Here is a 27,949-nt window from a genome sequence, read left to right as displayed (position 1 = left end):
ACGGATCCCACAACACAGTGACCAGTGGCCCTTCCACAGAAAGGCCACCTAAACTGAGGTGGGATGCATCTCCCCTCCTACAGGAGGACCTGGACCCGGTGGGTCAAGGTGAATCCCAGATGAGCCCCCAAATTTGTTAGAAATAAACCCACCGACCCAATCAAAGGAGGGATGCAGAGACTCGGAGCACAGTGAAGCAAGCTTTTAATAAATGTTCTTACAAAAGCATGTGTCTGCTGGACAGGCACACTCAGGGCAGTTACAGCAGACAATTTATCTCCTAGCATGCAAGCCCCTCTCCAGATTCCTCATTGGCTGAGTACTACAGAAGTTACAGCCATACCAGGACTTCACCTATGCCCATGTAAGGCAAAAAGTAGTCTGAGTGGAACAAATGTACATTCCCTGAGGTGACACAGAGACGTTCAGCCCCTCCTCCCTTTGTTCTTTGGCGCATGCTCATTGCAAGGCCTGCAGAAATAAGACTGAGAAAAGGAGAGGAGAAGAACCAGAACCAGGAAGTGAAGTGTCTAAGGGTTTGGCACTCCTTTGGGGGTGGGGGAGGTTCATACATATTTCCAATAGACTGTCAATCTATTGTTAATTAGACAGCACAGCTTTTATTTGCTATTTCTGAAAATGAATCACCTCCCTTACTTTTCACACACTGATGGTACAAAAGCAATTGCAGGAACAAATGCTGGCATCTTTGCACAAATCAAGGCAGTAGCAACCAAACAACACTACAGTCATTATATTCTTCCCCATCACCATACATTCACAATATTAAAAAAAAAAAGCCAGTTTCAATTAACAATTTTTTTTTTTAAGTATAAGAGAGAGAGAGCACAAATAGGGTAGGAACAGAGAGAGAGGGAGAGAGAGAGAGAGAATCCAGGGCAACCACTGCCACCTGAAGGTAAGGGGAAAAACTCAGATGGGAAGGTGCCAGAAAAGAGGAATCCAAATATTCAATGTATGAGCTCTATCCAAGTCTCTGGCAGATACCTGAACTATACATTCACAGAATTTTAAAAATTAATTAATTCATTAATTAAAAAAAAACAGCTTGCAGCTATGGTTAGAAAAGTGAACCAATTATGTTTATTTCTAATATGGAAATATTGGTAGGTATAACTTATATTAAAAAGTTCTAGGGGCAGCTGGGTGGCTCAGTCGGTAAATGTCCGACTTCTGCTCAAGTCATGATCTCATGGTTCATGAGTTCCAGTCCCACATCAGGTTCTGTGTTGACAGCTCAAAGCCTGGAGACTGCTTCAGATTCTGTGTCTCCCTCACTCTCTGCCCTTCCCCCCACTCACATTCTCTCTCCCTCTCTGTCTCTCTCTCTCCCTCTCTGTCTCTCTCTCTCCCTCCCTCAAAAATAAATAAGCAGTAAAAAAAAAATTCTTTTAAAGTTCTAGGGATGCCTGGGTGGCTCAGTCGGTTAAGCGTCTGACTTCAGTTCAGGTCATGATCTCACAGTTCATGAGTTCGAGCCCCGTGTCAGGCTCTATGCTGACAGCTGAGAGCCTGGAGCCTGCTTCAGATTCTGTCTCCCTCTCTCTCTGCCCCTCCCCTGCTCGCACTCTCTCTCTCTCTCTCAAAAATAAATAAACATTAAAAAATAAATTAATTAAAAAGGAAAAAGTTCTATGATGACCCCAATTAAGTTTGCAGAGTGTAAGGGGTTTCAAAACCAAACTGTTGAAGAACTGCTGGTCTATAGGATATCCTGTTATTTGATAAAATTGAAACTAAGATGTCATCTAAGAGCTTTTTAATTTTTTTAAGTTTATTTATTTTTTTAGTAATCTCTACACCCAAGGTGGGGCTCAAACTCATGACCCTGAGATCAAGAGTTGCATGCTCTTGTGACTGAACCAGCCAGGTACCCCAAGAGCTTTAATAATTTGTTCCTAAATCACTTTGCTATTATCACCATGAATTCTTTGCATAGCCACATTAGATCATCTGTTCTCCAGACAAGCTTTGTACTTTCATCATATATGGATTTGAATATACTATCCCTTACTATAGTTGCATAAATATTATAATTAAATATATCAAATATTCTGAATGCCTACTTGGCCAGGCACTTGCACTAGAAATTGGCAAAATTCTTCCCACCATGCAAAGCCATCTAAATTGTTACATCCTCAGTGAAGCCTTAAATAAGCAAGCAGGAAACCACCTAGACACCTGGACAGAGTTAGCGGCTTATTACTCCAGCTGCCAATATCACTTTTGTTGACTTTCTATTTTTTTCTTCACTAATCTCTGATCTTTCTAGTTGTCAAGGATGATGCCTTAATCCTCTTGGTATTTCAAAGGCATAGTATATATATTGTGCACAGTAGGTGCTCTAAATGTAATTGTGTAGGGGTGCCTGGGTGGCTCAGTCGGTTGAGCGACTGACTTCGGCTCAGGTCATGATCTCACGGTTTGTGAGTTCAAGCCCCACGTCGGGCTCAGTGCTGACAGCTAGGAGCTTGGAGCCTGCTTTGGATTCTGTGTCTCCCTCTCTCTCTGCCCCTTCCCCACTCATGCTGTCTCTCTCTGCCTCAGAAATAAATACACATTACAAAAAAAAATTTTTTTAATACATAAATAAATAAAATTGTGTAGGGTAGGATCAATTTACAGCTAGACTGAGAAAACTTGATCTTCATCTCTGGGGACATCTGAATTTCTGGCTCTTGAACATGATAAGGTCAATTAGATTTAGGATGTGTTGTTTAAAAAAATTTTTTTTTAACATTTTTTTTTTTGAGAGAGACAGACAGAAACAGAGCATGAGCAGGGGATGGGGAGAAAGAGAGGGAGAGAGAGAGGGAGACACAGAATCTGAAGCAGGCTCCAGGCTCTGAGCTGTTTGTTAGCACAGAGCCCTATACGGGGCTCGAACTCATGAACAGCGAGACCATGATGGGACACTCAACGACTGAGCCACCCAGGCACCCTTATGATGTGCTGTTTAAAGTTCAAAACTCAGGGTGCCTGGGTGGCTCAGTTGGTTGAGCATCTGACTCTTGATATCAGCTTCAGTCATGATCTTGCAGTCGTGAGATCAAACCCCTTGTCCAGCTCTGCGCTGAGTGTGGAGCCTGCTTGGGATTCTCTCTCTCCCATTCTCTCTGCCCCTCCTCCCCCTCAACAAATAAACATTTCTAAATAAATAAATAAAGTCCAAAACTCCCTTGGTGTTTGTTTACTAATAGGTTTTCACACGATAGAACTGGTTAGCCAGCCTGGCTTGACTACACAACCAGAGCAACATAAAAATACCCCACTGGGAACTTCAGCCTTGAGTTCTCCTCAACCCAAGATTTATCACACAAATCTTGGTGGTTTCATCCAGGGATGAAATAGACCTATGTACAAATTAGAATCCTAGAGTTTCCCCGTAATGTCCCCCACATCCTTAACGCTTGTCCGCTCTTTCTCTTACTAAACAAGATCCTTTACGTTTAAATAAAAAAACCTTAGGTGAATGTGCTCTATGGAGACATGAGTTCTTTTGAACACCCAAATTTGTGAAATCTTTGCAATACTATTTTCTGTACACTTCCATGAATGTAAAAATAAGCCATATGACTCAGCTCATATCCCTGTCAATCTTAATAAAATAAAAATTTCTAAATTTTATACTACTTTTTAGTTTATAAATACTTTCACATACACTAACAATAGATTCCCAAAGTAACCCTGTTAAGGAGTAGACTAGAGAAACTCAGAGTCAAAAGACTAAATGACTTATCCACATTTGCTCAACCAGTAAGGGGCAGAACGGGACTCAAGCCTAAGGGTATAGGTCTGTGAATTAAAATAGGCTGCCTCCCAAGATAACAAGAGGTTGAACATATTCATTCCTTCACTCCACAATTATATGAGCACCTATTATAGGCCTTAGATACTGTGTTAGGTGGAGCTTAATTATAGCAAAAAACGAGACATTTTAAAAGAGAAAAATGAACGCTTTTTCAGTTCATAGATGAAAAGAAAGTTTGAATTTAACTGCTTAATCTGATATCCTGAATTCTTTTTTTTTTTTAATGTTTATTTATTTTTGAGACAGAGACAGAGTATGAATGGGGGAGGGTCAGAGAGAGAGGGAGACACAGAATCTGAAACAGGCTCCAGGCTCTGAGCTGTCAGCACAGAGCCTGACGCGGGGCTTGAACTCACAGACCGTGAGATCATGACCTGAGCCGAAGTTGGACGCTTAACCGACTGAGCCACCCAGGTGCCCCTGATATCCTGAATTCTTAAGGAAGTCATTAACAAATATTTTATATGGTACTTTAGATTGCATAAGGTCATTACTTTGTCTAACTTGATCCTCAAAACAAATCTGTAAGATATTTTTTTAATCAAACTTCACAGCTAAATAAAATGAAATCAAAATTAAGTAATCTGCCCTAATATATACAAGATCACACAGCCTGTAGAAGACAGATAGGATTCAAATGCAAGGGTACTAATAACCTGATTTTTTCTACTTTATAAACTATTTCTTTTATTCTTACACTGATTTGGATAGAAATGTCCTATTTCATTTTGTTTAAAAAAAATCCACAAAATAAAAATAATTAAGTAAAATGTTTTCTCATTTTATCATAATAATTAACAATTGAAATTTTAAAGTAAAATAAAGTAATTTAAATATCTTAGTAACTTTATTCTCTTTCTAATTGATGGTTATAAATATGTTTCTTAAATATTTATTAAATTACTTATCTTTAACCTCCTGGTAATTTCAAGCAGTTTTCTGGAAAATGAAATTAAAAATAATCCATTTCTTGGGCGCCTGGATGGCTCAATCAGTTCAACATCCGACTCTTGATTTTGGCTTGATTTCACGGTGCATGGGATCAAGCCCAGCATCAGGCTTTGCGTTGACAGTACAAGCCTGCTTGGGATTCGCTCTCCCTCTCACTGTCCCTCCCCTGCTTGCACACTTGTTCATGCTCTCTCTCTCTCAAAATATATAAATAAACTTTTAAAAAAATTCATTTATTTTAATCAGCTTCCAGATCAATATGAATAATGAAAACAAATTATTGAGACACGTATTTTCTAAACATGAAAAGCTATGAGTTGTGGAATTGTTTTTGAAAATATATAATTAGTTGTTAATGTTTAGCAGTATTTCATTCTTTAACACTATAAGCAACTACTTGTTCCAATAGAACATATTAAGTAAAATATAAGTTTATGAATGTATTTCATTTAACTTAAAGCCTTACATAGTGTTTAATTTAAATCAAATTTTTAAGCAGTGAGGAAAAAATTAAAGATTATAAAATACAAGTTTTTAAAACATTTTTTAAATTCCCAAATCTCTCAAATGAACCGTTCTAATTCTATCCAAATAACTATGGGCCAAGTTCCACTGGAAGACTTTTTTCAGGATACTCACTGCCCAAGTGTCAGCTCCTAAAAGGTCTAAAAAAACTGCTTTAAAGAAAAGCAGAGAAAATGAGATAGGTCAGCCAAGACAAGTGTCCCATGTAGCAAACAAAAGTTTCTCTGTGATCCAACTAGAACAGCAACTGTTACACCCACACACACATATAACTGGAATATTTCCGCGGTCTTTTCCATAACCTTTAATCTAAACACTAACTTTTTATTTTTAAAGCTGATTTTTATTTTATTTAAAAAAAGAGCATGAAACTGTGAAAAAAAATCACACAAATTAGATAATAAAAGAAAAAATATAAAGCAGGAGAGTACTAACATCTATTGAGTTTATACGCCTGGAACCTACTAGTGGCATTATTTACATAATCTTTCTAAAATAAAATATCACTTTGTGATCTAGGTCTTATCCTTATTTTACATATCAGCAAATTGAGCTATAGCAAGATTAAGGAATCTGCCCAGTGTCATATAGCTCCCAAGTGGGAATATCTAGATTCAATCTCATTTCTCTTTAACAAGCTGTATTCCTACCACCACATCATGGAAAAAGAAAGAGAATAAAAGAGATACAACTGGGGCACCTTGGTGGCTCAGTTCATTGGGTGTCCAACTTCAGCTCAGGTCATGATCCCACAGCCTGTGAGTTCGTGCCCCGCGTCGGGCCCTGTGCTGACAGCTTGGAGCCTGCTTCCGATTCTCTGTCTCCCTCTCTCTCTGCCCCTAACCCACTCGCATTCTGTGTCTCTCTCAAAAATAAATAAACATTAAAAAAAAAGAGAGAGAGACACAATCATGAGTGTTGGTCTATGCTAATAATTCTTTTTTTTTTTATTTTATTTTTTAAAATTTACATCCAAATTAGTTAGCATATAGTGCAACAATGATTTCAGGAGTAGATTCCTTAGTGCCCCTTACCCATTTAGCCCAACCCCCCTCCCACAACCCCTCCAGCAACCCTCAGTTTGTTCCCCACATTTATGAGTCTCTTCTGTTTTGTCCCCCTCCCTGTTTTTATATTTTTGTTTCCCTTCCCTTATGTTCATCTGTTTTGTCTCTTAAAGTCCTCATATGAGGGAAGTCATATGATTTTTGTCTTTCTCTGACTGACTTAGCATAATACCCTCCAGTTCCATCTACGTAGTTGCAAATGGTAAAATTTCATTCTTTTTGATTGCTGAGTAATACTCCATTGTATAGATACACCACTTCTTCTTTAGCATTCATCCACTGATGGACATTTGGGCTCTTTCCATACTTTGGCTACTGTCGATAGTGCTGCTATAAACATGGGGGTGCATGTGTCCCTTTGAAACAGCACACCTGTATCCCATGGATAAATGCCTAGTAGTGCAGTTGCTGGGTCGTAGGGTAGTTCTATTTTTAGTTTTATGAGGAACCTCCAAACTGTTTTCCAGAGTTGCATTCCCATATACTAATAATTCTTAAGAGACAAGCAAACCATGTAATTCTGGCAACTATACTAGACTTACCTCAACCTCTATAGAATTTATTCATTCATGATCCATATGGTTAAAGAAATGATACTGTCTTAAGACAATTTGTTCACTGCTGAAATGAATCATTTATCTTTTGTGCTAGTCACCTTTTTGCATTTTAAAATTTATACCTTACCTAGCACATAAATTGGGAACATACATCATTGCAAAGTAATATACCTATAGTAGGTATTTAGTAAATATTTGTTGAACACTTTGTATATTCACAATGCCTTGAAATCAGTGAATGATGATGATGCAATCAGCCTTCAGTGACACCGGACTTTAAAAGTTCTGGTTTTAGGGGCACCAGGCTGGCTCAGTTGGAAAAGCATGCAACCCTTGATCTTGGGGTCATGAGTTCAAGCCCCATGTTAGGGGTAGAGATTACTCAAATAAATAAACTTAAAAGAAAAAAAGTTCTGACTTTGTAGTTCAGTCTGGAAAAAGGTTCTGTTTTAATCAATCATGATGAAGGCATACTACTGGTTACCTGAATTGATTCATCATTTCTCTAGTGCCTCCACTAGATAATGGCTTCAAAATGATAACCAGGCAAAAATAAATCTTTTTTATTCTTATAGATTACAATGGTCAGAATTATGTCAAGCAACTTCTCACTGGTTTAACATTTACTGAGAACTTAATCTATATTAGATACTGTGCTAAGTGCTATGGATACGGAGTTAAAGCTAAAAAGATTTTTAACTTAAGGCATTATCAATATAGTGGAGAATATAGGCATATATATAAATAATTACAATACTATGGGAAATGTACACACATCATTCATTCAATAAATATTTAGTGAAATACTCATGTAGTAAACATTGTAAGAAGCCCTATGATACAGCAATGAACAAGGGCCCTCCTTTCATAGACTTTACAATCTAACATGGCCTCAAAGATTTCCCAAGTCTGCAAAAAAATGAACTCATGGTCAAAAGTCACAAGAACACAGGGCACCTGGGTGGCTCAGTCGTTAAGCACCTGACTTCAGCTCAGTTCATGAGTTCTCACAGTTTGTAAGTTCGAGTCCCATATTGGGTGAGCACGAGCCCGCTTCAGGTGAGCATAAGCCCCATTTTGGGTGAGCTCATGCCCTGCTCCAGGTGAACATGGGCCACGCTTCAGGTAAAACACGAGCCCTGGGTGAGCCCTGCTTCTCTTTCTCTTTTTCTCTCTCTCTCCCTCTCTCTCTCTGTCTCTCTCTCTCTGCCCCTCGCTCACTTGCACTCTCCCTCAAAGGAAAAAAAAAAAAATCACAAGAAAACATAAGGAAACATGCAACCATAAAGGAAGAACAGTGAAACAACAAGCAACAGAACAGACAAGCAAAGATGAAAGACACTGAAATTTAAGGATATAGGACATTAAATATGTTTGATGTTTAAAGAAATAAAAGAAAGCAATAAAAAATAACCAAAGAAAAAAATTATCAAAAGTTGTCAGGCAGATGTGAAAAGGAAACAACAGAACCTTTAAAAATGAAAAATATAATAATTAAAAATGCTTAAGAGAAAAAAATGAATGTAAAGAAAAAAAGGCTGAATTAACCAAGTAAAGAGAAATGAGAGAGATAAACAGGACGTTCTGGACAGAAAGAATAATGTATGCAAACACAGGAAACTATGAAGCTGCAGTGTGTGTTGGAGGAAATAAAAGCTGAATTATACTGCTGAAGTATAAAGTGCAAGTGTTCAGAGAGGCAAGAGATTACATCAGAAAAGTCATCAAGGCCGGATTATGAAAGTCTTTCTCCATTATACTTCTCAATTCTACATTCCACATGGGCAAAACTAATTATCAGAAACTCTTATCTTATACATCTGTAAGTATACATATTTTATATGTATATATAGTTAATACTGTTTCCAGTTTTGAAATGTATAAATCTTTAGCTAAAAGAAAATGAAGACATAGCTATTGAGCAATATGGCAGATAACCCAAAAATCCTCTCATTACAAATACCTAGATATGCTAGATAAAGTTTAATAATATATTTTTCAATGCACAGCTCAACTCCCAAAAGACTAAAGGTAATTCCCAGAGGGAAAAATTGAGAAGAATGTGAAAATTAATATGATACCTGGTTATGACTGTCCTACAGACAGAAACAGGTATGGCAGTGAATTGCCTTTCTCATTACCGTAGGAGGTAGAGTTTCAGCGCTCACATAGGAATAAGAAATGAGGCACTGGACCATGGGAGGATGGGAACTGGATCTGAGATCATCTATATGAGATGCATGAGGGACTACCTCCTCAGTAGTTAAGTGAAACAGAAAAGTAACCACCCACTAGCACAGAAAAACAGTAAGAAAGTTGTTCCATAGTGAGCTGGCATTGAAGAAGCAAGCCACAACATTGTTAAGTCACCTATTTTATTTTATTTCGCCTATTTTAGAGGTTCCATATAGCAAGGAACTGAGGGCAACCTCCAGGAGCGAAGAGTATCCTCCAACCAAAAGCCAGCAAGAAACTGAAGCCTCAATTCTACAACCACAGGGAACCAAATTCTGCTAATGAAGTCCTCTCTATTCAAGCTTCAGATGAGACCACAGCCCTAGCCAATACCCTGATTGCAGCCTTGTAAGACTCAGCAAAGAGCCAAGTCAGGCCCACACTTCTACCCTATAGAAAATGTGAGATTATAAATTTGTGTTGCTTTAAACCACTACATTTGTGGAAATTTGTTATGCATCAAAGACTAATACATACTAAATAACAATAGCATGTAACTTAGGAGGAGCATATACAAACTTAAAGTAGCTTATTTGAATTATCCAAAAGGAGAAGAAAAGTTTGTATTTTAAGTCAAACATGTATTCAAAAAATGTTTAAGTAAGCACCAGTAAAAAAGAACTAGAACAAACCAGTAGCTTCCAATCTGGCAGAGAGGAGAAAGGAATTTAAAAAAACCAATCACGGCCAAAAGAAGGCAAGAAATACAGGAGAATATAGAATAAAAAGCATTAAAAAGGGTGGAAATAAATAAAAATGTATCAGTAATCAGGGTAAATCAGTAATCACAGAGAGATAGAAAATGAGACTGAATTTTTAAAATAAGAGAAGGGCGCCTGGGTGACTCAGTTGGTTGAGAGTCCAACTCTTGATTTCGGCTCAGGTCATGATCCCAGGGTCGTGGGATTGAGCCCCACGTCGGGCTCCATGGTGAGTATGGATCCTGCTTAAGATTCTCTTTCTCTCTCCCTCTGCCCCTCTCCCATGCTCTCTCTCTCTAAAATAAAATTTTTAAAAAATTACAAAAATAAGAGGACAGCTATCTGCTATTTACAAGATAAACACCTTAAACATAAGAGTACACAATAGCTGACAATAAAAGCCTGGAAAAAAAATGCCACGCAAAAGAAACAAAATAGATTTTAAAAGAATTGTTTTAATGTTTATTTATTTTTGAGAGAGAAAGAAAAAGAGAGGGGTAGGAGAGGCAGAGAGAGAGATAGGGAGACATAGAATCTGAAGCAGGCTCCAGGCTCTGAGCTGTCAGCACAGAGCTTGACTCGGGGCTTGAACTCATGAACCATGAGATCATGACCTGAGCCAAAGTTGGATGCTTAACGAACTGAGCCACCTAGGCACCCCGAAACAAAATAGATTTTAAAGCATAAATTCTATAGTTTAAATTTCATATTTTTTAAAAATTAGGGCCATATTTTATCCAATCTCTCTCTTTTTTAAGTTTATTTATTTATTTTGAGAGAGAGAGAGAGTGTGGGGAGGGTGGGGTGCAAGCAGGGGAGGGGTAGAGAAAGAAGGAGAGAGAGAGAATCCCAAGCATACTTCATATTTTCAGAGCAGAGTCTGACGCAGGGCTTGATCTCACAAACCATGAGATCACGACCTCAGCTAAAACCAAGAGGCAGCCGCTTAACAACTGAGTCACCCAGGCACTCCTGTCCAATCTCTTAAAGAAGCAAACCATTTACTGATGGTACACATGGCTTTGTACCAGTCTCATAGCTGGTAGAACAATTTTATGAAGATGCCTAATGCAGCCAGCTTGCCATATAAGCAAGAAAGATTATTCTAATAGAGAACAGTAACAAGCAAGATGGGCTATATAAATGACAGAATTAAAAGTAATGCACATTACACTTCCACCCAAGATAGAATAACAATGACCAGATTTACTCTCCTACCTGAAACCACCAATGAAACAACAAAGGTGCACAAGGAAACTCTGGGGGATGAGTATGTTCAAATCTTGATTGTGGTGATGAGTTCATGGGAGTACATCTGTCAAAATTTGGCGAATCATACACTTTAAATATGTATAGTTTTTGTACAGCAAAGGAAACCATCAACAACATGAAAAGGCAACATACTAAATGAGAGAAGATATTTACAATGATATACCTGATAAGGGGTTAATATCCAAAATATGTTAAAGAATTCATACAACTCAACACCAAAAAAACTCTAAGAAATCCAATTGAAAAGTGGGCAGAGTACCTGAATAGACATTTCTCCAAAGAAGATATCCAGATGGCCAACAGACACATGAAAAGGTGCTCAACATTACTCATCATGAGGGAAATGCAAATCAAAACTACAATGAGATTATCACCTCACACCAGTCAGAATCGCTAATATCAGAAAGACCAGAAAGAACAGCATTGGTGAGGATATAGAGGAAAGAGAACCCTTGTATACTATTGGTGCAGCCACTACAGAAAACAGTATGGAGGTTCCTCCAAAAATTAAAAAAAAAAAAAAAATGCCATAAAATTCAGTAATTCTACTTCAGGGTAGAGAAAGAAAATGAAAAAAACTAATTAAAAAAGATATATGCACCCCTCTGTTTATTGCAACATTTATAACAGCCAAGATATGGAAGCAATCCAAGTATCCATTGAAAGATGAATGGATAAACAGATGTGGATGCACACACACACACACACACACACACAAATGAATATTACGTAGCCATAAAAAAGAATGAAATCTTGCCATTTTTGACAACATGGATGGACCTAGAGGGAGGGTATTATGCTAAGTGGAATAAGTCAGACAAATACAAATACCATATGATTTTACTTATATGGGGAATCTAAAAAATAAAACAGACAAAACAGACAAAAACAGATTCATAAATACTAAGAACAAACTGGTAGTTGCCAGAGGGGAAGGGGATGAGGGAATAGATGAAATATTTCAATAAGATTAAGAGGTACCAGATTTCAATAAGATTAAGAGGTTTCAGTTATAAAATAAATAAATCATGGGGATGAAAAAAAGTACAGCCTAGGGAATAATACTCTAATAGCTTTGGATGGTGACAAATGGCAACTACACTTACCATGACAAGCATTCCATAATATATATAAATGTTGAAATCACTATGTTACACACATGAAACTAATAAATTTTGTATGTTAACTATACTTCAATTAAGAAAAATTTTAGGGGCGCCTGGGTGGCTCAGTCAGTTGGGCGTCCGACTTCAGCTCAGGTCATGATCTCATGGTCCGTGAGTTCGAGCCCCACGTCGGGCTCTGTGCTGACAGCTCAGAGCCTGGGGCCTGTTTCGGATTCTGTGTCTCCCTCTCTCTCTGACCTTCCCCCATTCGTGTTCTGTCTCTCTCTGTCTCAAAAATGAATAAAATGTTAAAAAAAAAAATTTTTTTTAAAAAGAAAAATTTTAAAGACAACAGATTTTTTAAATGGGCAAAAGGCACTTCACAGAAGAAGATACAGGAATGTCCAAGAGGCAATGAAAATGTGCTCAACATCTTTATTCATCAGGTAAATGATCATTAAAACCACGATGAGAGACCACTACATATAGTCCAGAGTGGATAAAATTTTCAAAAAGAATAACACCAAATGTTGTTGAGGATGTGGAACACCTAAAACTTCTATAATAAAATGAGATATCACTTTGGAAAAAAGTCCTGCAGTCTTTTAACGGAAACCAACTCTATGACCTGGCAATTCCACTCCCATGAATTTACCCAAGAAAGATGAAAATGTATGTCTATGCTGGGGCACCTGGATGGCTCAGTTGGTTAAGCGTTGGACTCTTGGTTTTGGCTCACGTCATGACCCACACATAGTTTCGTGAGTTCAAGCCCTGCATCGGGCTGGGCTCCTTACTGACAGTGCAGAGCCTGCTTGGTATTCTCTGTCGGCCTCTCTCTCTCTCTCTGCCCCTCCTTCAATCACGCTGTATCTCTCAAAGTAAATAAATAAACTTAAAAAGAAAGGAAAAGAAAAGAAAATATATATCCATGAAAAGATTTGTATAAAAATGTTCACAGCAGTTTTATTCACAATAGCCAAAAACTGGAAATAGTCCTGGTGTCCATCAACAGGACAATGGATAAACAAACTAGTATATTCCATACAGTAGACTACTACTCAGCAATAAAAAGGAACAAACCATTGGGGTGCCTGACTGGCTCAGCTGGTGCAGCATGCAACACTTGGTCTTGGGGTTGTGGATTTAAGCCTCACGTTGGGTGTGGAGATAACCGAACAATAATCTTTAAAAAATGTTTTTAAAAATTAAATAAAAAAGGAATAAACTACTGATACAACAACATGGTTAAATCTCACTGGGTGTGGAGATAACAAAAATAATCTTTTGAAAATTTTTAAAAAATTAAATAACAAGGAATAAACTGATACAACATGGTGAAATCTCATTTCTCACAAGCATGAATCTTAAGTGCATTAATAAAAAATTTAAATCTTTTTATTTTAACTTCTAATACAGTAAATACCAAAGGATTTAACTCACAGAGCTCTTCAGGGTCCTCAACAATTTTTAAATGTATAAAGGAGATGAGACAAAAAAAGCTTGAGCACTTCAGATCTAGTAAAAGTTGAATATGGGCATGCCCTACAATCTAACCATTATACTACTCAATAGACACAAGAACTCTCAAATTTGTGTGTACCAGATGATGTACAAAAATGTTATAACATTTGTAACAGCGAAAACCTGAAAACAACAAAATATCCAATGACTGAAGAATGGATAAATCAATATATTCATATAGTGGAATTCTAAACAGTAAAAATAAATGAACTATAGCTAAACCTATCAACAGAGAGGATTCTTGGGAATATGGATGATACACATTTGACCACAAATTGAGTGAAAAAAGCAAGTTGAAGAATACACACACACACACACAGACACACACAGACACACACAGACACACACACACACACACATACATATATATATAGTACAATTCCACTTATGTAAAATTAAAACAAGCAAACCTAAACAGTATATTCTTTAGAAACACACAGTGGTAAAAGGTAGGAAATGATAAACACTAAATTAAGGATAGCAGTTACCTCTGGAGAAAAAGGAAGAATATGGAATGAGGGAAAGGCAAAGAGGGAGCTATTATTTTTATTTAATGAATGCTCTTAACCAAAGAACAGTCCTCCTTTATCAAGGTCATAATTCTCTTCAATTGTCAAGCTTTAAGTTGGACATTCCTACAATAGTGAAAGAATAGAGAACATCCATCTGATTGGCAAGACTGAGTGAACTCCAGTGACCAACTGGATTTCAGACAATAAAACCAGACTGTCCTCATGTCTACTTTACAAGGGGGGTGGGGAGGGTGGAGGAGGGATTGCTACCCAGCAGGTAAAATAGCCTAAAACCATATATTTCATTTCGGGAATACTATCGTATCTAGAATACCTCCTTATCATTTTGTATAAATGAGTAAATGAATGAATTCCAATCATAAAACAATTTTTATAACAGTATCAAGATTTTAACATGCATAATTTTTAGAGTTCTGTTTTGTTTTCTGAGTTCATTCAGTCTTTCCTCTTGCAGCTTGCTCTGAAAAGTTAAAGTACTTTAAAAGAGTCCACACCTATTATGAGTCAAAGATTTTTCCAGTCTTGCAATTGAATTATTTCAACCTTGAAGTACTTATGTACTTTCACTGGGCAAAATACCTCTTTTGAGTCTCATGAGTACATTATAGGGATAAATAAAATGATGCTTATAAAAATTCTTTGAAATCTTCAGATAGAGGGCCTATATTAAACTTTATTATTCTTTTTAAAGTTTCATCTTCTAAGAATAAAAAGCATGATGTAATTTGGCATACTCGGAGTTTACACAACAGGAAATCAAAATTGCTCAAAACTCAACTTTAGACACTGTTTCAGTTACTTACTGCTGAATAACAAACCACCCCCCAAACTTGATGGCTTCAAAAAACAATTTATTAAATAAATAAATAAATAAATAAATAAGAAAAAACAATTTATTATCTCTCATGGGAAGAACACATACAATGAAAGGTGCACAGGAGTATAAATGTAATACGTAAACAGGCTGTTTTGGCAAAAGTACAGTGTAAGTAGGGAAAGCAGGAATTATTGGGAAAAGGAGGAACACAGACTGAAGAGTTTAGAATAAGCTGGATACCACAATGAGCTAAAAGTACACAACCACCAGAATGGCAAAAATTGAAGACTAACCAAATGTTAGTGAGGAAGTGGATGAAATGCTGTGAATGTAAAACGTTACAACCACTTTGAGAAAAGATCTGGTAGTTTCTAATAAAACTGAACACACAACCACCTATGACCCAGTTATTCCAACCCTCAGTATTTACCTATGAGAAATGAAAATACATATCCACAAGACGACCTGTACAAGAATGTTCATAGCAGCTTTATACATAATTATCAAACCTTAAAACAGCGAGGTGTTCATCAATAGGTAAATCAATAAACTGTGGTACATTCATACAATGGAATATTACCCAGCAATAAAAAGGAATTACCAATACATGCAACATTGGTGAAATCTCAAAAACATTATGCTGAGTGAAAGAAGTCTTAACACAGGAATGCCTGGGTGGCTCAATCAGTTGAGCATCTGACTCTTGATTTTGGTTCAGGTCATGATCTCATGGTTTGTGAGACTGAGCCCCTGTCAGGCTCTGCGCTGACAGCACTGAGGCTGCTTGAGATCCTCTCTCTCCCTCTCTCTCTCTCTGCCCCTCCCCAACCAATGTGCATACATACGCGCTCTATCTCTCAAAATAAATAAATGAACTTTAAAAAAAAAAAAAAGAAAGAAATCTTATACTAAACAGTAAATACTGTTTGACTCCACTTAAATGCAGTTCTAGAACAGGCACATCTAATCTATGGTGGGGGAAAAGAAATCAGAATAGTGGTAGCCCTGAAGAGAAGGGGAAGGTGGAGGTAAGAATTAACAGGGAAGGGGCATGAAGAACCTTCTCACTTGATGCTAAAGTTCCATATTCTAATAGAGGTTTTGATTACACAAATGTCTCAATTTCTTGAAATTCAGCAAATATACATTTAAGATCTGCGCATTACTTCAAATATAAGTTTTACCTCCAAAGAAAAAAACAAAGAATTGAACTTTAATTGATGATATGTATGTTGAAGGATTTAGGGGAAAGTATAAAGATGTTTGCAATTTACTTTGAAATTAATAATGTCAAAAATTAAAATGAACTGATAGAAGAATGGACAACTGGGTAGACATGCAACAAAACAAAGCATAATAAAACGTTAATAGTAGAATCTAGACAATAGTTGAACAGATAGTCACTGCAAAATTCTTCTGACTTTGTTGTAAAGATATTCATTTAAAAAAAGGGGTTTTCATGCCATGTTAGAATTCGGTCTCTATCCTTCTGTCAACAGAAAGTCCTCTAAGGAAAACAGAAGCACCTAACTGTAAGGAATAATCAATCAAGGTTTAAAGAGGTATCCACTGGGGCTCCTGGCTGGCTCAGTCGGTAGAGCATGCAACTCTAGATGTCAGGATGGTGAGTTCAAGCCCCACGATGGGCATGGAGCCTACTTAAAATAAAGATTAAATAATAATAATAATAATAATAATAATAATAATAGAAGAGAGGTATCCACTGAGAGAATGCAGCTACAAATGACAAGGGAACATCATGTGCAAAAGCAATCCCACTGAAAACATCTAAAAATTCTGGTATATTCTTAATATATTCAAACAAATGAAAGAAAGATGAAAGGGAGGAAAAGAGAAGAGAGGAAAGGCCCACTAAAGCAAGGAGTCAATTAGGTCAAGGAGGAGACATCCCCCCAGAAAAGTTTAACCTTTCTCTACCTCCCCCAAACTCAGTGTTTGCTCTTAAGGCCTTTCAACTGATGGGATGAGGCCCACCCATTATTACTGAAAGTAATCTTTACTTAAAGTCAACTGATTGTAGATGTTGATCACATTTATAAAATACCTTCATAACAACACTTAGATTAGTATTTGATCAGATAAATGGATACGAAAGCCTAGCCAAGTTCACAGAAAAAATTAACCATCACAGATGAGGAGGCCACAACTATAACACAGTATGATTTTTTTTTAACTTATTTTCACTAGATCCCAATTCAACTAATATTTTTTTTAATATTTGTTTATTTTGAGAGAGAGCGAGCACATGCACACAGCATAAACAGGGAAGGGGCAGAGAGAGAGGGAGAGAGAGGGAAAGAGAATCCCAACCAGGCTTCATACTGTCAGTGCAGAGCCCCACACAAGGTTCAATTTCATGAACCATGAGATCATGACTTGAGTCAAAACCAAGAGCTGGTCAATCAACTGAGCCACCCAGGCTCAGTTGAATTAGGGAATTCAACTAACATTTTTTGCGCACCTAGTATTTGCTAGGCACTTCACCTCACTGTACACTTTCAAGTGTATCATGCCATTTAATTCTCATAACCCTCTTGGATATCGTTATTTTCATATTATAGAAAATAAACTGATACATGGGGTGCCTGGGTGGCTCAGTAGGTTAAGCGTCCAACTTCGGCTCAGGTCATGATCTGTGAGTTCAAGCCCCACGTCAGACTCTGTGCTGACAGCTCAGAGCCTGGAGCCTGCTTTGGATTCTGTTTCTTCCTCTCTCTCTCTCTCCCCCCCTCCCCTGCTCATGCTCGCTCACTCTCTCTCTCTCAAAAATAAACATTAAAAAATTAAAAAAAAAAAAAAGAAAATACACTGATACAAAGAAGGATTAAGGGATCTGCCCAAAGTCACAACATTCGATGCAACAAATAGGAATCTTGATTCAGACTCCAAGTCATTATACTATGTACTTTCCCCACAGTAAAACATGTAGGACTTTTGTGTCCCCATTAACTGCTTTTGCTGTCTCTTTTGGGCTCTATCATTTTGCTGGGTCCTAAAATGTGTCTCCATGCCCCTACTTCTTTTAAAATGCTCTCTGCATTACCTAAAACCCTCCAAGTCAGGGTTTTTTTTTTTTTTCCCCCACTGACTGGGAAACAGTTGGCAAAGGAACAGGGTGAACCCAAAATCAAAGAAACAACTTAAAATTTTAACCTAAGATAATAATGCACTGGACAAGATTTTCATTTAAATGTTCACTACTCTATGTATTCTGGCTTAGTAAAGTTCCCCAATTTACTATTTGAGGTATTTGTTCTTCTTATTTACCCACCCACCAATTACTGTTCCATTAAAACAATAAAAATCTATCATTTCTTCCAACATGTGCTACCAAATGACAATTCTTCCTAGTTAGTATCTTTGACAACATGGGTAAAACTAAGTCAGGATGAGACTTCAAAATGTTCTCAGACTTCAAGTACTACTAAACACTACTAACTACAGACTTAAGTCTAAAAAGTGGTTTGGTTTGAGCTTGGCAAAAGTGTTAGGAGCAAATGAGAATGAAAACTTTCTGAAATGAAAAAGTAAGTTCAATTTTAAGTTCAATTTTGCTTACTACCCAGGACAATCACTTCCAAGCTCTCCTTCACATGCAGTGTTTTCAGTCTTGTTACTGTGAATGGGGGGCTGGAGGGTTTCAACACCTAGCTTGGTTTTCAAAGTTAGAAACATAGGTTCCAGTACCAGCCCTATGATCCTGAACAAATCACTTATCCTTTTGAACTTGGTTTCCTTACATACAAACAGGGATAACACCTACACACCACAGGAAAAAAAGAATTAAACGTGCTTTGTGAACCTGAACCCTTGTTCTTCCAAGTATAGCTCCAGACCAGAAGGACTGGAATCACTTGAGAACTTATAAGAAATGCAGAATCTAAGGCCACATTCCACACCTACTTAATCAGAATATGCACTTTAACAAGATCTCAAGGTAATTAACATGCACATTTACCTCTGAGAAGCACTGCTGTAAAGCATACTATAGATGTTAGGTATCTTCACCATAAAAATTAGCCCTTTGGGAGCTCTTTTCCTTCTGAGGAAGTCCTATGATCTGGTAACTCATTAACAATAGGACATCAGCAACACTGACATCATCTTCCTCAGCAGCTACCATTTCCCTGAAAAACTACTGAATATGGATTCTGGCGTAGGTTTTACCACTAATTTGTAACATAATCTTAGGCAAATCACTTCAATACTCAAGGTCTTTCTTCTTACAAGTAAAATGAAAGCATCAGACCACTAGTTCCCAATCTGAGGTCCCTGGACCCACTGAGGTCTGAAAAAGTAGTAATGAAGGGAGGCAACATAGTATGGTATTAAGAGCATATCTTTGGAATCAAAAGGCTCCTGGGTCACTGAGGCTCTGCCACTTAATAGTGTGTGACCGAGGGGGGCACGTGGGTGGCTCAGTCAGCTGAGTATCCAACTTTGGCTCAGGTCATGATCTCACGATTTTTGAGTTCAAGCCCCGCATTGGGCTCTGTGCTGACAGCTCGAGGCCTGGAGCCTGCTTCAGATTCTGTGTCTCCCTCTCTCTCTGTCCCTCCCCTGCTCATTCTCTGTCTCTCTATCTCTCAAAAATAAATAAACATTTAAAAAAAATAGTGTGTGACCGAGGGCAAGTTATGCAAGTTATTTAATCTTCTTAAACTTTAATGTCTTCAACTGCAAATTAGGATTATAACAGTACCCATCTCAGAGATCAAGCAGTATACTATATGGTTACAACTAAGTGCTCTGCTGGGTAACTTTTTTAGGGTGATAGAAAATCTACGTCTTGACTGCAATGGTGGTTACATAGATATATACACCTGTCAAAATTTTTCAAACTATACACTTAAAATGGATGCATTTTAAGTAAATTATGCCTCAAAAAACTAATTTTTAAAAAATTTTTATTTTTGAGGGGGGGGAGGGGCAGAGAAAGAGGGGAACAGAAGATCTGAAGTGGGCTCTGTGCTGACAGCAGAATCAGACACTTAACTGACTGGGCCACCCAGCCGCCCCACGAAAAGCTAATTTTAAAAGTAAAAAAGAAAAAGAGAGGAAGGAAGGAGAATGTGCTCTAGAGTCAGATTGTGTGAGTTCAAATCCTGGCTCTGCCACCTGCAAAGTGAACAACTTTGTACAAAATTATTTAACCCCTCTATGAGCCCTCAATTTCCACATTTGTAAAATAAGACAACTAACAAGAATCTCACTTAAAAGAGCTATTATTAAAAAAATAAATAAATAAAAATAAAAGAGCTATTATAAGGATTATAATAGGGATTCTAATGAGATCCTATACACATAGAGCTTTGCATCTATTAACTGTCTCATAATGTTCGCTATTGTTATTTCTACTATTTTCAATATTTCAAAAATCATATTTATCCACAACCAGGCTTTAGTGAAAATATTATGCTGTTTTATTTTGGACTAGAATTATATCAAGACATTACATACCTCATGTGGATCAATACAGTGTGGTAACAGTGACTAGAACTCCTCTGGCAGTTACATGCACCTTTATTTAATTAAGATGGAGATAAAGTACATTAACAACTTACATATAAGTAATAATAAATTACAATTTAAGTAATAATAATAATAAATTCATGGGACCCAAGAAAGAAAATAATAAAAGGATTTCTTTCTAATGAACAGGTTTAAATAGCTGCGATGTCACCATATGATCCAGCAATTCCACTTTAGGGTCACAAAGAGGTATTTGTACACCCATGTTCATGGCAGCACTATTCACAATAGCCAAGAGGTGGAAACGACCCATATGTCTATCAACAGAGGAATGGATAAGCAAAATGTAGTATATATACATAATGGAGTTTTATTCAGGCTTTAAAAAGAAGGAAATTCTAACTAATGCTACAACATGGATTGACCTACACAGACACTATGCTAAATAAAATAAGCCAGTCACAAAAAGACAAAGACAGCACTGTCTTTATATGAGACACCTAGATTGACAGAGACAGAAAGGAGAAGAGTGGTCACCAGGGTCTGGGAGGAAAAAGGAATGGGCAGTTATTTAATGGATACAGAGTTACCGTTTTGCAAAATGAAGAGTTCTAGAGATTCACTGCAAGACAACATGAAGGTACTTTACTAAGCTATACATGTTAAAATGGTAAATTTTATTCTATGTGCATTTTTGCACAATTAAACAAATTTAAATAAATAAATAAACTGTATGGCAGTTCTTCAAGTGTTAACACTGTAAAGCTTTTATACTTTAAGCTCTTAACGAGTAACTTCTCCTTGTATTCCAATGCACCACATATATACATCCATCACAGCACTGGAAACAATTTACTGGCAATCTTTGACTTGTACATATTAAATCTAAATATTTTTGTACACTGAATTTGGCCCTTCACTTGGCCTTCAGTCTTCAGTTGACTTACTACTTTGAGCTATGTGTGAGGCAGTGCTGCTTGCCTGTCAATAACCCTCAGGAAAATGACTGCCTTCCTTAGGTGACAGGAGTATCACCTCTGCCAGCCCACAGAACTCCAGGACCAAAAGAAGCCTGAAGCACACACTCACTTACTTGAGGCTACAATTCAGAGAAGATGGGTGGGAGGGGGCCTGGAAAAAGGAAAGGAAAAGAAAGGTAGCAATGAGCCACTAGCAGCTAGATGCCTTGAGTGACATATGTGTATGGGAGAGAGGCTGGTTGAAGCCTCTCTGGTCTTGTGCTATAGTGTCAAAGAAAAAACTCATCTGAGCAAATCCCATAATAATGGTATAAAAACTGAGGGTTGTCCTACTTTGCTTCTGTCCAATTCCTATGAATAGGATGGGGAGGGGGACAACAAAGCTACGAGAAGGATGGTATCTACCCAGATTGAATCATTCTAGCCCAAAGACAAAAGGGAGATGGCTGGATGGTCCTACCAGAAGTTACCACCCATTCTCCCCATTCATGAAAGTCTTACTAAGTGACCCCCTCAGACTGAGGTAACCTCTATAAAACCCATAATTAGAAATTATAATTTTTGGGGGGTTTCCAATAAACCCTCCTTCATAATACATCAGTTTTGGACATTCTTCTTTCAAATACATTTTGAGTAATGCATTTCCCTTGAAAACAGAAAATGCCTAATAGTACTTACCTATTTATACCCCCACTGGCCTATCAGCCACCTTGAACAGGTGACTTTCTATAGTTGCATATTCTATACACTATAGTTTATCTGGGTAATTCTCCTCTGAGACCATAATTAAAACAGAGGATTCCTTTCCACCTCCCTTTAGGTAACATTTCTTCCATGAAACTACCAGTGCTTGAAATTCCACTTCCCACAGAACTATGTGTTAGTAGAAAGAATTGTCAGACCCATATTTGAATACCATTTCTGCCACTTAATAGCTGTATGATGCTGAGCAGTTTACTTAACTTCCTGCATCAATAAAGTGGGAAGTCCACGTACCTACTCACTAGGAATGTTGTAAAGAATAGAAATGCACAGGAAATCTTCACTTTAAAGAGTTCTAATATGCACAAATTCCAGGTACACAGTTTAGTTAAATAATTCCAATTCCCCAACAACACAATTCAAATTTCAGGTACCACAGTACATTAACCGTGAGTGACTGAATATAGTGTAAACTTCACGACTAGGTGTTCAGTCCACAAATCACTATGTAAATAATGGAAGCACATCACAATCAGCGCCTAACTGACTTGAAAAGTCACTTCTTTCAAAGTCTGTTGCTGGATTTGACAAAATAAACTGCGAGGCAACAAAAATTAAGCTGATGGTAGACCTCTCATCAGCAACAATAAAAGCCAGGAGACAATGAATAACATTTAAAGTGCTGAGAGAAAATTAACTCTCTGCCTAAATTTTTTTTTTTTAATTTTTTTTTTCTTAATGTTTATTTGTTCTGGAGAGAGAGAGTGTGAGCAGGGGAGGGACAGAGAGAGAGACAGAGAGAGAGAGAATGAATGAATGAATGAATGAATATCTGAAACAGGCTCCAGGCTCCCAGCTGTCAGCAGAGAGCCCGACACGGGGATCGAACTCACGAGCCATGAGATCATGGCCTGAGCCAAAGTTGGACACTTAACTACAGAGCCACCCAGGCACCCCAACTGCCTAAATATCTAACAATGGATAAGACATCAAAGCAAAAACTGTTGGTGATTATTCACTGCACATCTGTTAATCAGTTCACGTACAGACAGCAAGGCATGTAGCTGAGTTGCTTCCTTGTCTCTGGTGATGAATGTAGGTGATATTTTACAAACATGAATAATCAAAAGAGGGAAATGGCCAATAATGATGAAAGTGTAGCAAGGAAACAAAAAGTGATAATGTTGGAAGTAAAATTCCAATCAAACATAAACGGAGTTATTGACGAAACCGCCGACACTGACAATGTTGACTGCTGCCATCCCAGAGACTCTAGATATGCAGCCAGAGGAACTTAATGAAGACAAACTTACCAACATAAATGAAGAAAGTGGTTGTGAGAAAAGGATGATGTTTTAAATTATAGTATACTAAACATTAGTTTTACTATTTTTTCATTTCTCTATATATCTATAACCAACAATAAGAGAGTTTATAGTGCTTGACAAAAAAATTTTAAAGATGACAAAACAATCATAAGTTTTCCCATTGATTATTAAGACTACTTTGCCAGGTTTTAACTTGCAAGGTCCTTTGTGCTGTCCTACACAACTATAAAGAGTGAGGACTGCCTGTACCTATAACTTCTGGCACATCAAGGAACACATTATTTCACAACTAAAGAGAAAACCTCTACCTTTTACAATCTGTTCAAACAAAAAAGGAATTTGGAAAAAAAAAATGAAAAAAACAGAAAAGGAATTTGAAATGATCTTGGGTGATGTTAAGAAGAAAGATTTTCTGGTATTTCAGTGACTAAGAACTGCTGCCATATCGGAACATGCAATTCCCCAAACTCCTCTTTTTATTACTCAAAATACACACAGCCTAGTGCTGAAAGACGGGGTTCATGAATAATTATTCAATTTGTCCTTTGTGCAGTATTCTATTTCTCCTGTCCTTACTTCTTGCATGCAGGGACAAAACAATGAGTGTGTGATAGTACAAGATATAGTAGCTTTATTTTTTTTATCTCATTTAATCTTTATTTATTTTTATTTATTTATTTTTTAATATGAAATTTATTGTCAAATTGGTTTCCATACAACACCCAATGCTCATCCCAACAGGTGCCCTCCTCAATGCCCATCGCCCACCCTCCCCTCCCTCCCACCCCCCATCAAACATCAGTTTATTCTCAGTTTTTCAGAGTCTCTTGTGGTTTGGCTCCCTCCCTCTCTCTTTTTCCCTTCCCCTCCCGTATGGTCTTCTGTAAAGTTTCTCAGGATCCACATAAGAGTGAAAACATATGGTATCTGTCTTTCTCTGTATGACTTAGCTTTAGAATCAGACCTCAACTTAAACACCATCTCTACATCACTCTTTGCAACCTTAGGTAAAGATTGAAAGGGAGAAGAGGAAGTGCTTAGCAAAGTGTGGTACACAGTAAGCACTTACATATGGCTATTATCATCATTATCTTTACTATTCCTATCATTAATGTAAATATCATGATAATGATATGATTGTATTTATTTTAAACACATCATTATTAACCTGCATATTCTTCAAAGATTAAATTCTCTTACTCCAAAAAATGATGGATACCCTCTGCTTCCTGGTTAAAAAGACTTGACCTCAACTTCCTCCAAATAATTTTCTCCCAAGGCACATGTGCAAAGGGCAGCCAACATTCACTTACTCTCTTCTTGCAACCCTTGATTCCTATGTCAAAACCCACCCTGCAGTCTTCTCAGTTTCCTCCTCTGAGGACATTAAGACCAAAAGCCATTTCCCATTTCTCACAGCTATCTGGCAGAACAGCTATCTTGCACCCTCATAGCTCACATGACTTAACCGTCAGTTTTCTCTTGATTCTAATCCTTGGTTCTAAACTAAGAGCCATTATTACTTATATCCACCCATAAATATGCAAAGGGCCTAAAGGTCAACTAAAGCCAACCCCTTTTCTTTACTAAATAATTCCTCATGAAATACTCATGTGAGTTAGTTCAGTAATGTCTGTTTCAACACTTCCAGTGACCCCCACCTCCAGGCAAGCCATTCCATGCTTATCTTCAGTTAAAAAGTTTCCTTAGGCTGAAGCAAAATCTCTCCCCTTACTGTTAGTTTCCATCCATATACTCTAATTCCACATTCTAGAGAAATTTAGAAAGTTTAACTGCTCTGTATGACAGCCCATCCAATGTTTGAAGACCATGGCAATGTCTTCATGTTGTTCTTCCATGTTACATGCTTCCAGTTCAGAAAGCATGATTTTAAGTCCCTTCCTCTCACAGACCTTCTCTGGACCAGGTGTGGGCTTGCCAACATGATCTAACAACAAATTGGTAAAGCGCTTCCTTGCCAACATTTGGGCTGCCAAGTAATTATACTACAAGTGATCCCTCTGCCCATATTCTTCCATTATTATTACTTTAGTAGTTCAGGAAACGTGACTCTCAGCCCAAATCATGGTTTCAAAGGAATGGTTTAAAATCTTGAACACTAACAAGAGTTCGGGTTTCTTTTTTTATTTAGTCAACTACTGTGAAGAGAATCAAGTGGGATCAGCTGGCACGAAACTCTTGCCTCTTCCCTACAAAGCCAAACAAATGTCTGGGAAAAGGCGGTAGCAATGGGAAGGTTAGCTAAGAAGAGTTGCTTCATGCCCTGAGAAAGTGGGTCCAATTAAAAGGCGGCAGTAATAGCCAAAAAAAAAAAAAAAAATATATATATATATATATATATATATATATATATATATATATTCATATTCTCTATACTTTGCCAGAAACAGGTAGGTACCGGAAGAAGAATCAAACATTGTGCTCTCGGGGCGCCTGGGTGGCTCAGTCGGTTGAGCGTCCGACTTCAGCTCAGGTCACGATCTCACGGTTCGTGAGTTCGAGCCCCGCGTCGGGCTCTGGGCTGATGGCTCAGAGCCCGGAGCCTGCTTCCGATCCTGTGTCTCCCTCTCTCTCTGCCCCTCCCCCATTCATGCTCTGTCTCTCTCTGTCTCAAAAATAAATAAACAAAAAAAAAAATTAAAAAAAAAAACACTGTGCTCTCAAAACTTAACCCACGTAAAGTGCATAAAAGAAATGGCAGATTTTTCCTGTGCTCTTCTAACTTAGTGGAGTAAGAGCTGGGGAAATACACACACACGCGCACACACACCTACCTACCTACCTACATACCTACCTACCTAGTGGAGTAAGAGCTGGGGCAATACACACACACACACACGCACACGCACACACCTACCTACCTACCTACCTAGGGGGCAATTGGTGCCTGTCAGGGGCAAGCAGTTGGAGAAGGATTTTTCCCCCAAGTCCTCAGAAGGTGCAATCAGTGGAAGTAGTGTCCTCAAATGAACTCTAACCCTTAGGAAGTAGTAAAGGAAGCAGGCAGAGTGGCACAGGGACTTGGTCCCCTGTGCTCCTGGCTCCTGTGAGCCCGACACCTTCCCTGGAGGTGACGAAGAGGTCCGACGAAAACAGAGAAAGAGGAAGGAAAAGACCTGGGAGTTTCCACGTTTGGGGTGAGACTAAGTTAGGACCTGTTCCCTTCTCCTGTGCCCTTAAGGCCGAAGGTGGTGGCAGCAACAGTAGGAGCAGGTGTCCCAGGCCCTCATTCTAACGAGCAGAATCCTCCACTCTCCCCACCTCCTCTAGGGCCGCCCCAGCCTGCCCCACTGCTCCCGTCATAAAGGAATTCCCATCCCCAGTCCTGCCCCTCAGGCCTCCCCTCAGGTCCAGCGGGGGGCTCCCCACTTCTCTTCCGATCCCCAAACTCAACCCTCCCCAACCCGTTCGGACACCCGCACGCCTCACCCGACACACTGGATTCCCCCATCCGCTCCCCTCTTCGGCAGAGCTCCCATTCCTGCCCCCAGGCCGGGGCTCCCCACTCCACCTCCCCAGCCAGGCCTGGTGCCTCCCTGGGCGGCCAGGTCCGCCCTCCGCTTTCCTCACGCGGCGTCTCCCCTCGGACCGGCGCCCTCCCTCCCTGCCTCCCGCCTCAGGCCCGGGCGCCCGCACTCACAGAACTCGGCGATGTACCAGGTCACCGCGTAGTTCTCCTCGCACCAGTCCAGCGTGGACGTCGTGGAGCCCCAGTAGCCCTCGCGGTCCGCGGCCGGAGCCATCGCGCACGCAGCCGCCGCCGCCGCCCAGGCGCTCCGCTGGCCGCGTTCGGCTCGGCAAGCTCCCAGGCCGGCTCGGGCCCTGCTCTCGCGCCCACCGAACGCTCCGCCCACCCTCTCTCCCTTAGGGGAGGGGCCGGCTCCGTCAGCGGCAGTGCCCGGCGGGAGACCCCGCCCACCGGCGCCTCCAGGCCGCCCTCGCCAGGCGGCGCCCCGCCCACCCCGAGGCCACAGGGGTTCCCCTGTGGGGGGGGGGGGGGGGAGGTCCTTTTCCCAGGAAAGGGCTGTGATCAGGTCACCGGGACGACGGTTACCCAGGCTGCCTGTCCCGCCCAGACACGCCCCTGGCTGTAGGCTTGGGGTTTCTGATATCCCTGAGGCTGTTTTCTGTCTGGACGTGTCAGAGACTCTATCTCTTTGTATGTGTGTGTCTGTGTGTGTGGTTTGATTAAACTAAGGCGGGTTGGGTTGAAGCCATCGGCAAGCCCTGGCTTGATAAAACCTGTGCAGAGGCACAGCGTCTTTCTCAGCGTCTTCCTTTGACCGCAGGCCTCAAACGGAACCC

At 39.0% G+C, this 27,949-nt stretch overlaps 1 protein-coding gene and 1 long non-coding RNA gene across 2 annotated transcripts in view; both read right to left on the bottom strand.

Annotated features, from left to right (window-relative positions):
- ACER3 (alkaline ceramidase 3) overlaps positions 1 to 27,574 on the bottom strand; it is a 165,810-nt gene extending 138,236 nt beyond the window's left edge. The window contains exon 1 of the mRNA XM_049652605.1: positions 27,285 to 27,574. Within this exon, the coding sequence (XP_049508562.1) occupies positions 27,285 to 27,387 (103 nt within the window). The 5' untranslated portion in view covers positions 27,388 to 27,574. The remainder of the gene's footprint in view (positions 1 to 27,284) is intronic.
- On the bottom strand, positions 7,657 to 21,457 carry LOC125937743 (uncharacterized). The gene is made up of 3 exons (XR_007462499.1): positions 20,602 to 21,457; positions 15,414 to 15,442; positions 7,657 to 11,183 (listed from the first exon to the last, which is right to left on the bottom strand). It is a non-coding gene; the product is annotated as an uncharacterized LOC125937743 (long non-coding RNA).
- Positions 27,575 to 27,949: the final 375 nt, after the last annotated feature.

The sequence above is a fragment of the Panthera uncia genome, chromosome D1 (assembly GCF_023721935.1).
Source record: "Panthera uncia isolate 11264 chromosome D1, Puncia_PCG_1.0, whole genome shotgun sequence".
Taxonomy (NCBI): Eukaryota; Metazoa; Chordata; class Mammalia; order Carnivora; family Felidae; genus Panthera; species Panthera uncia.
The sequence above is the reverse complement of the archived record's forward strand: the minus strand, read 5'-3'. Positions and strand labels throughout refer to the sequence as shown.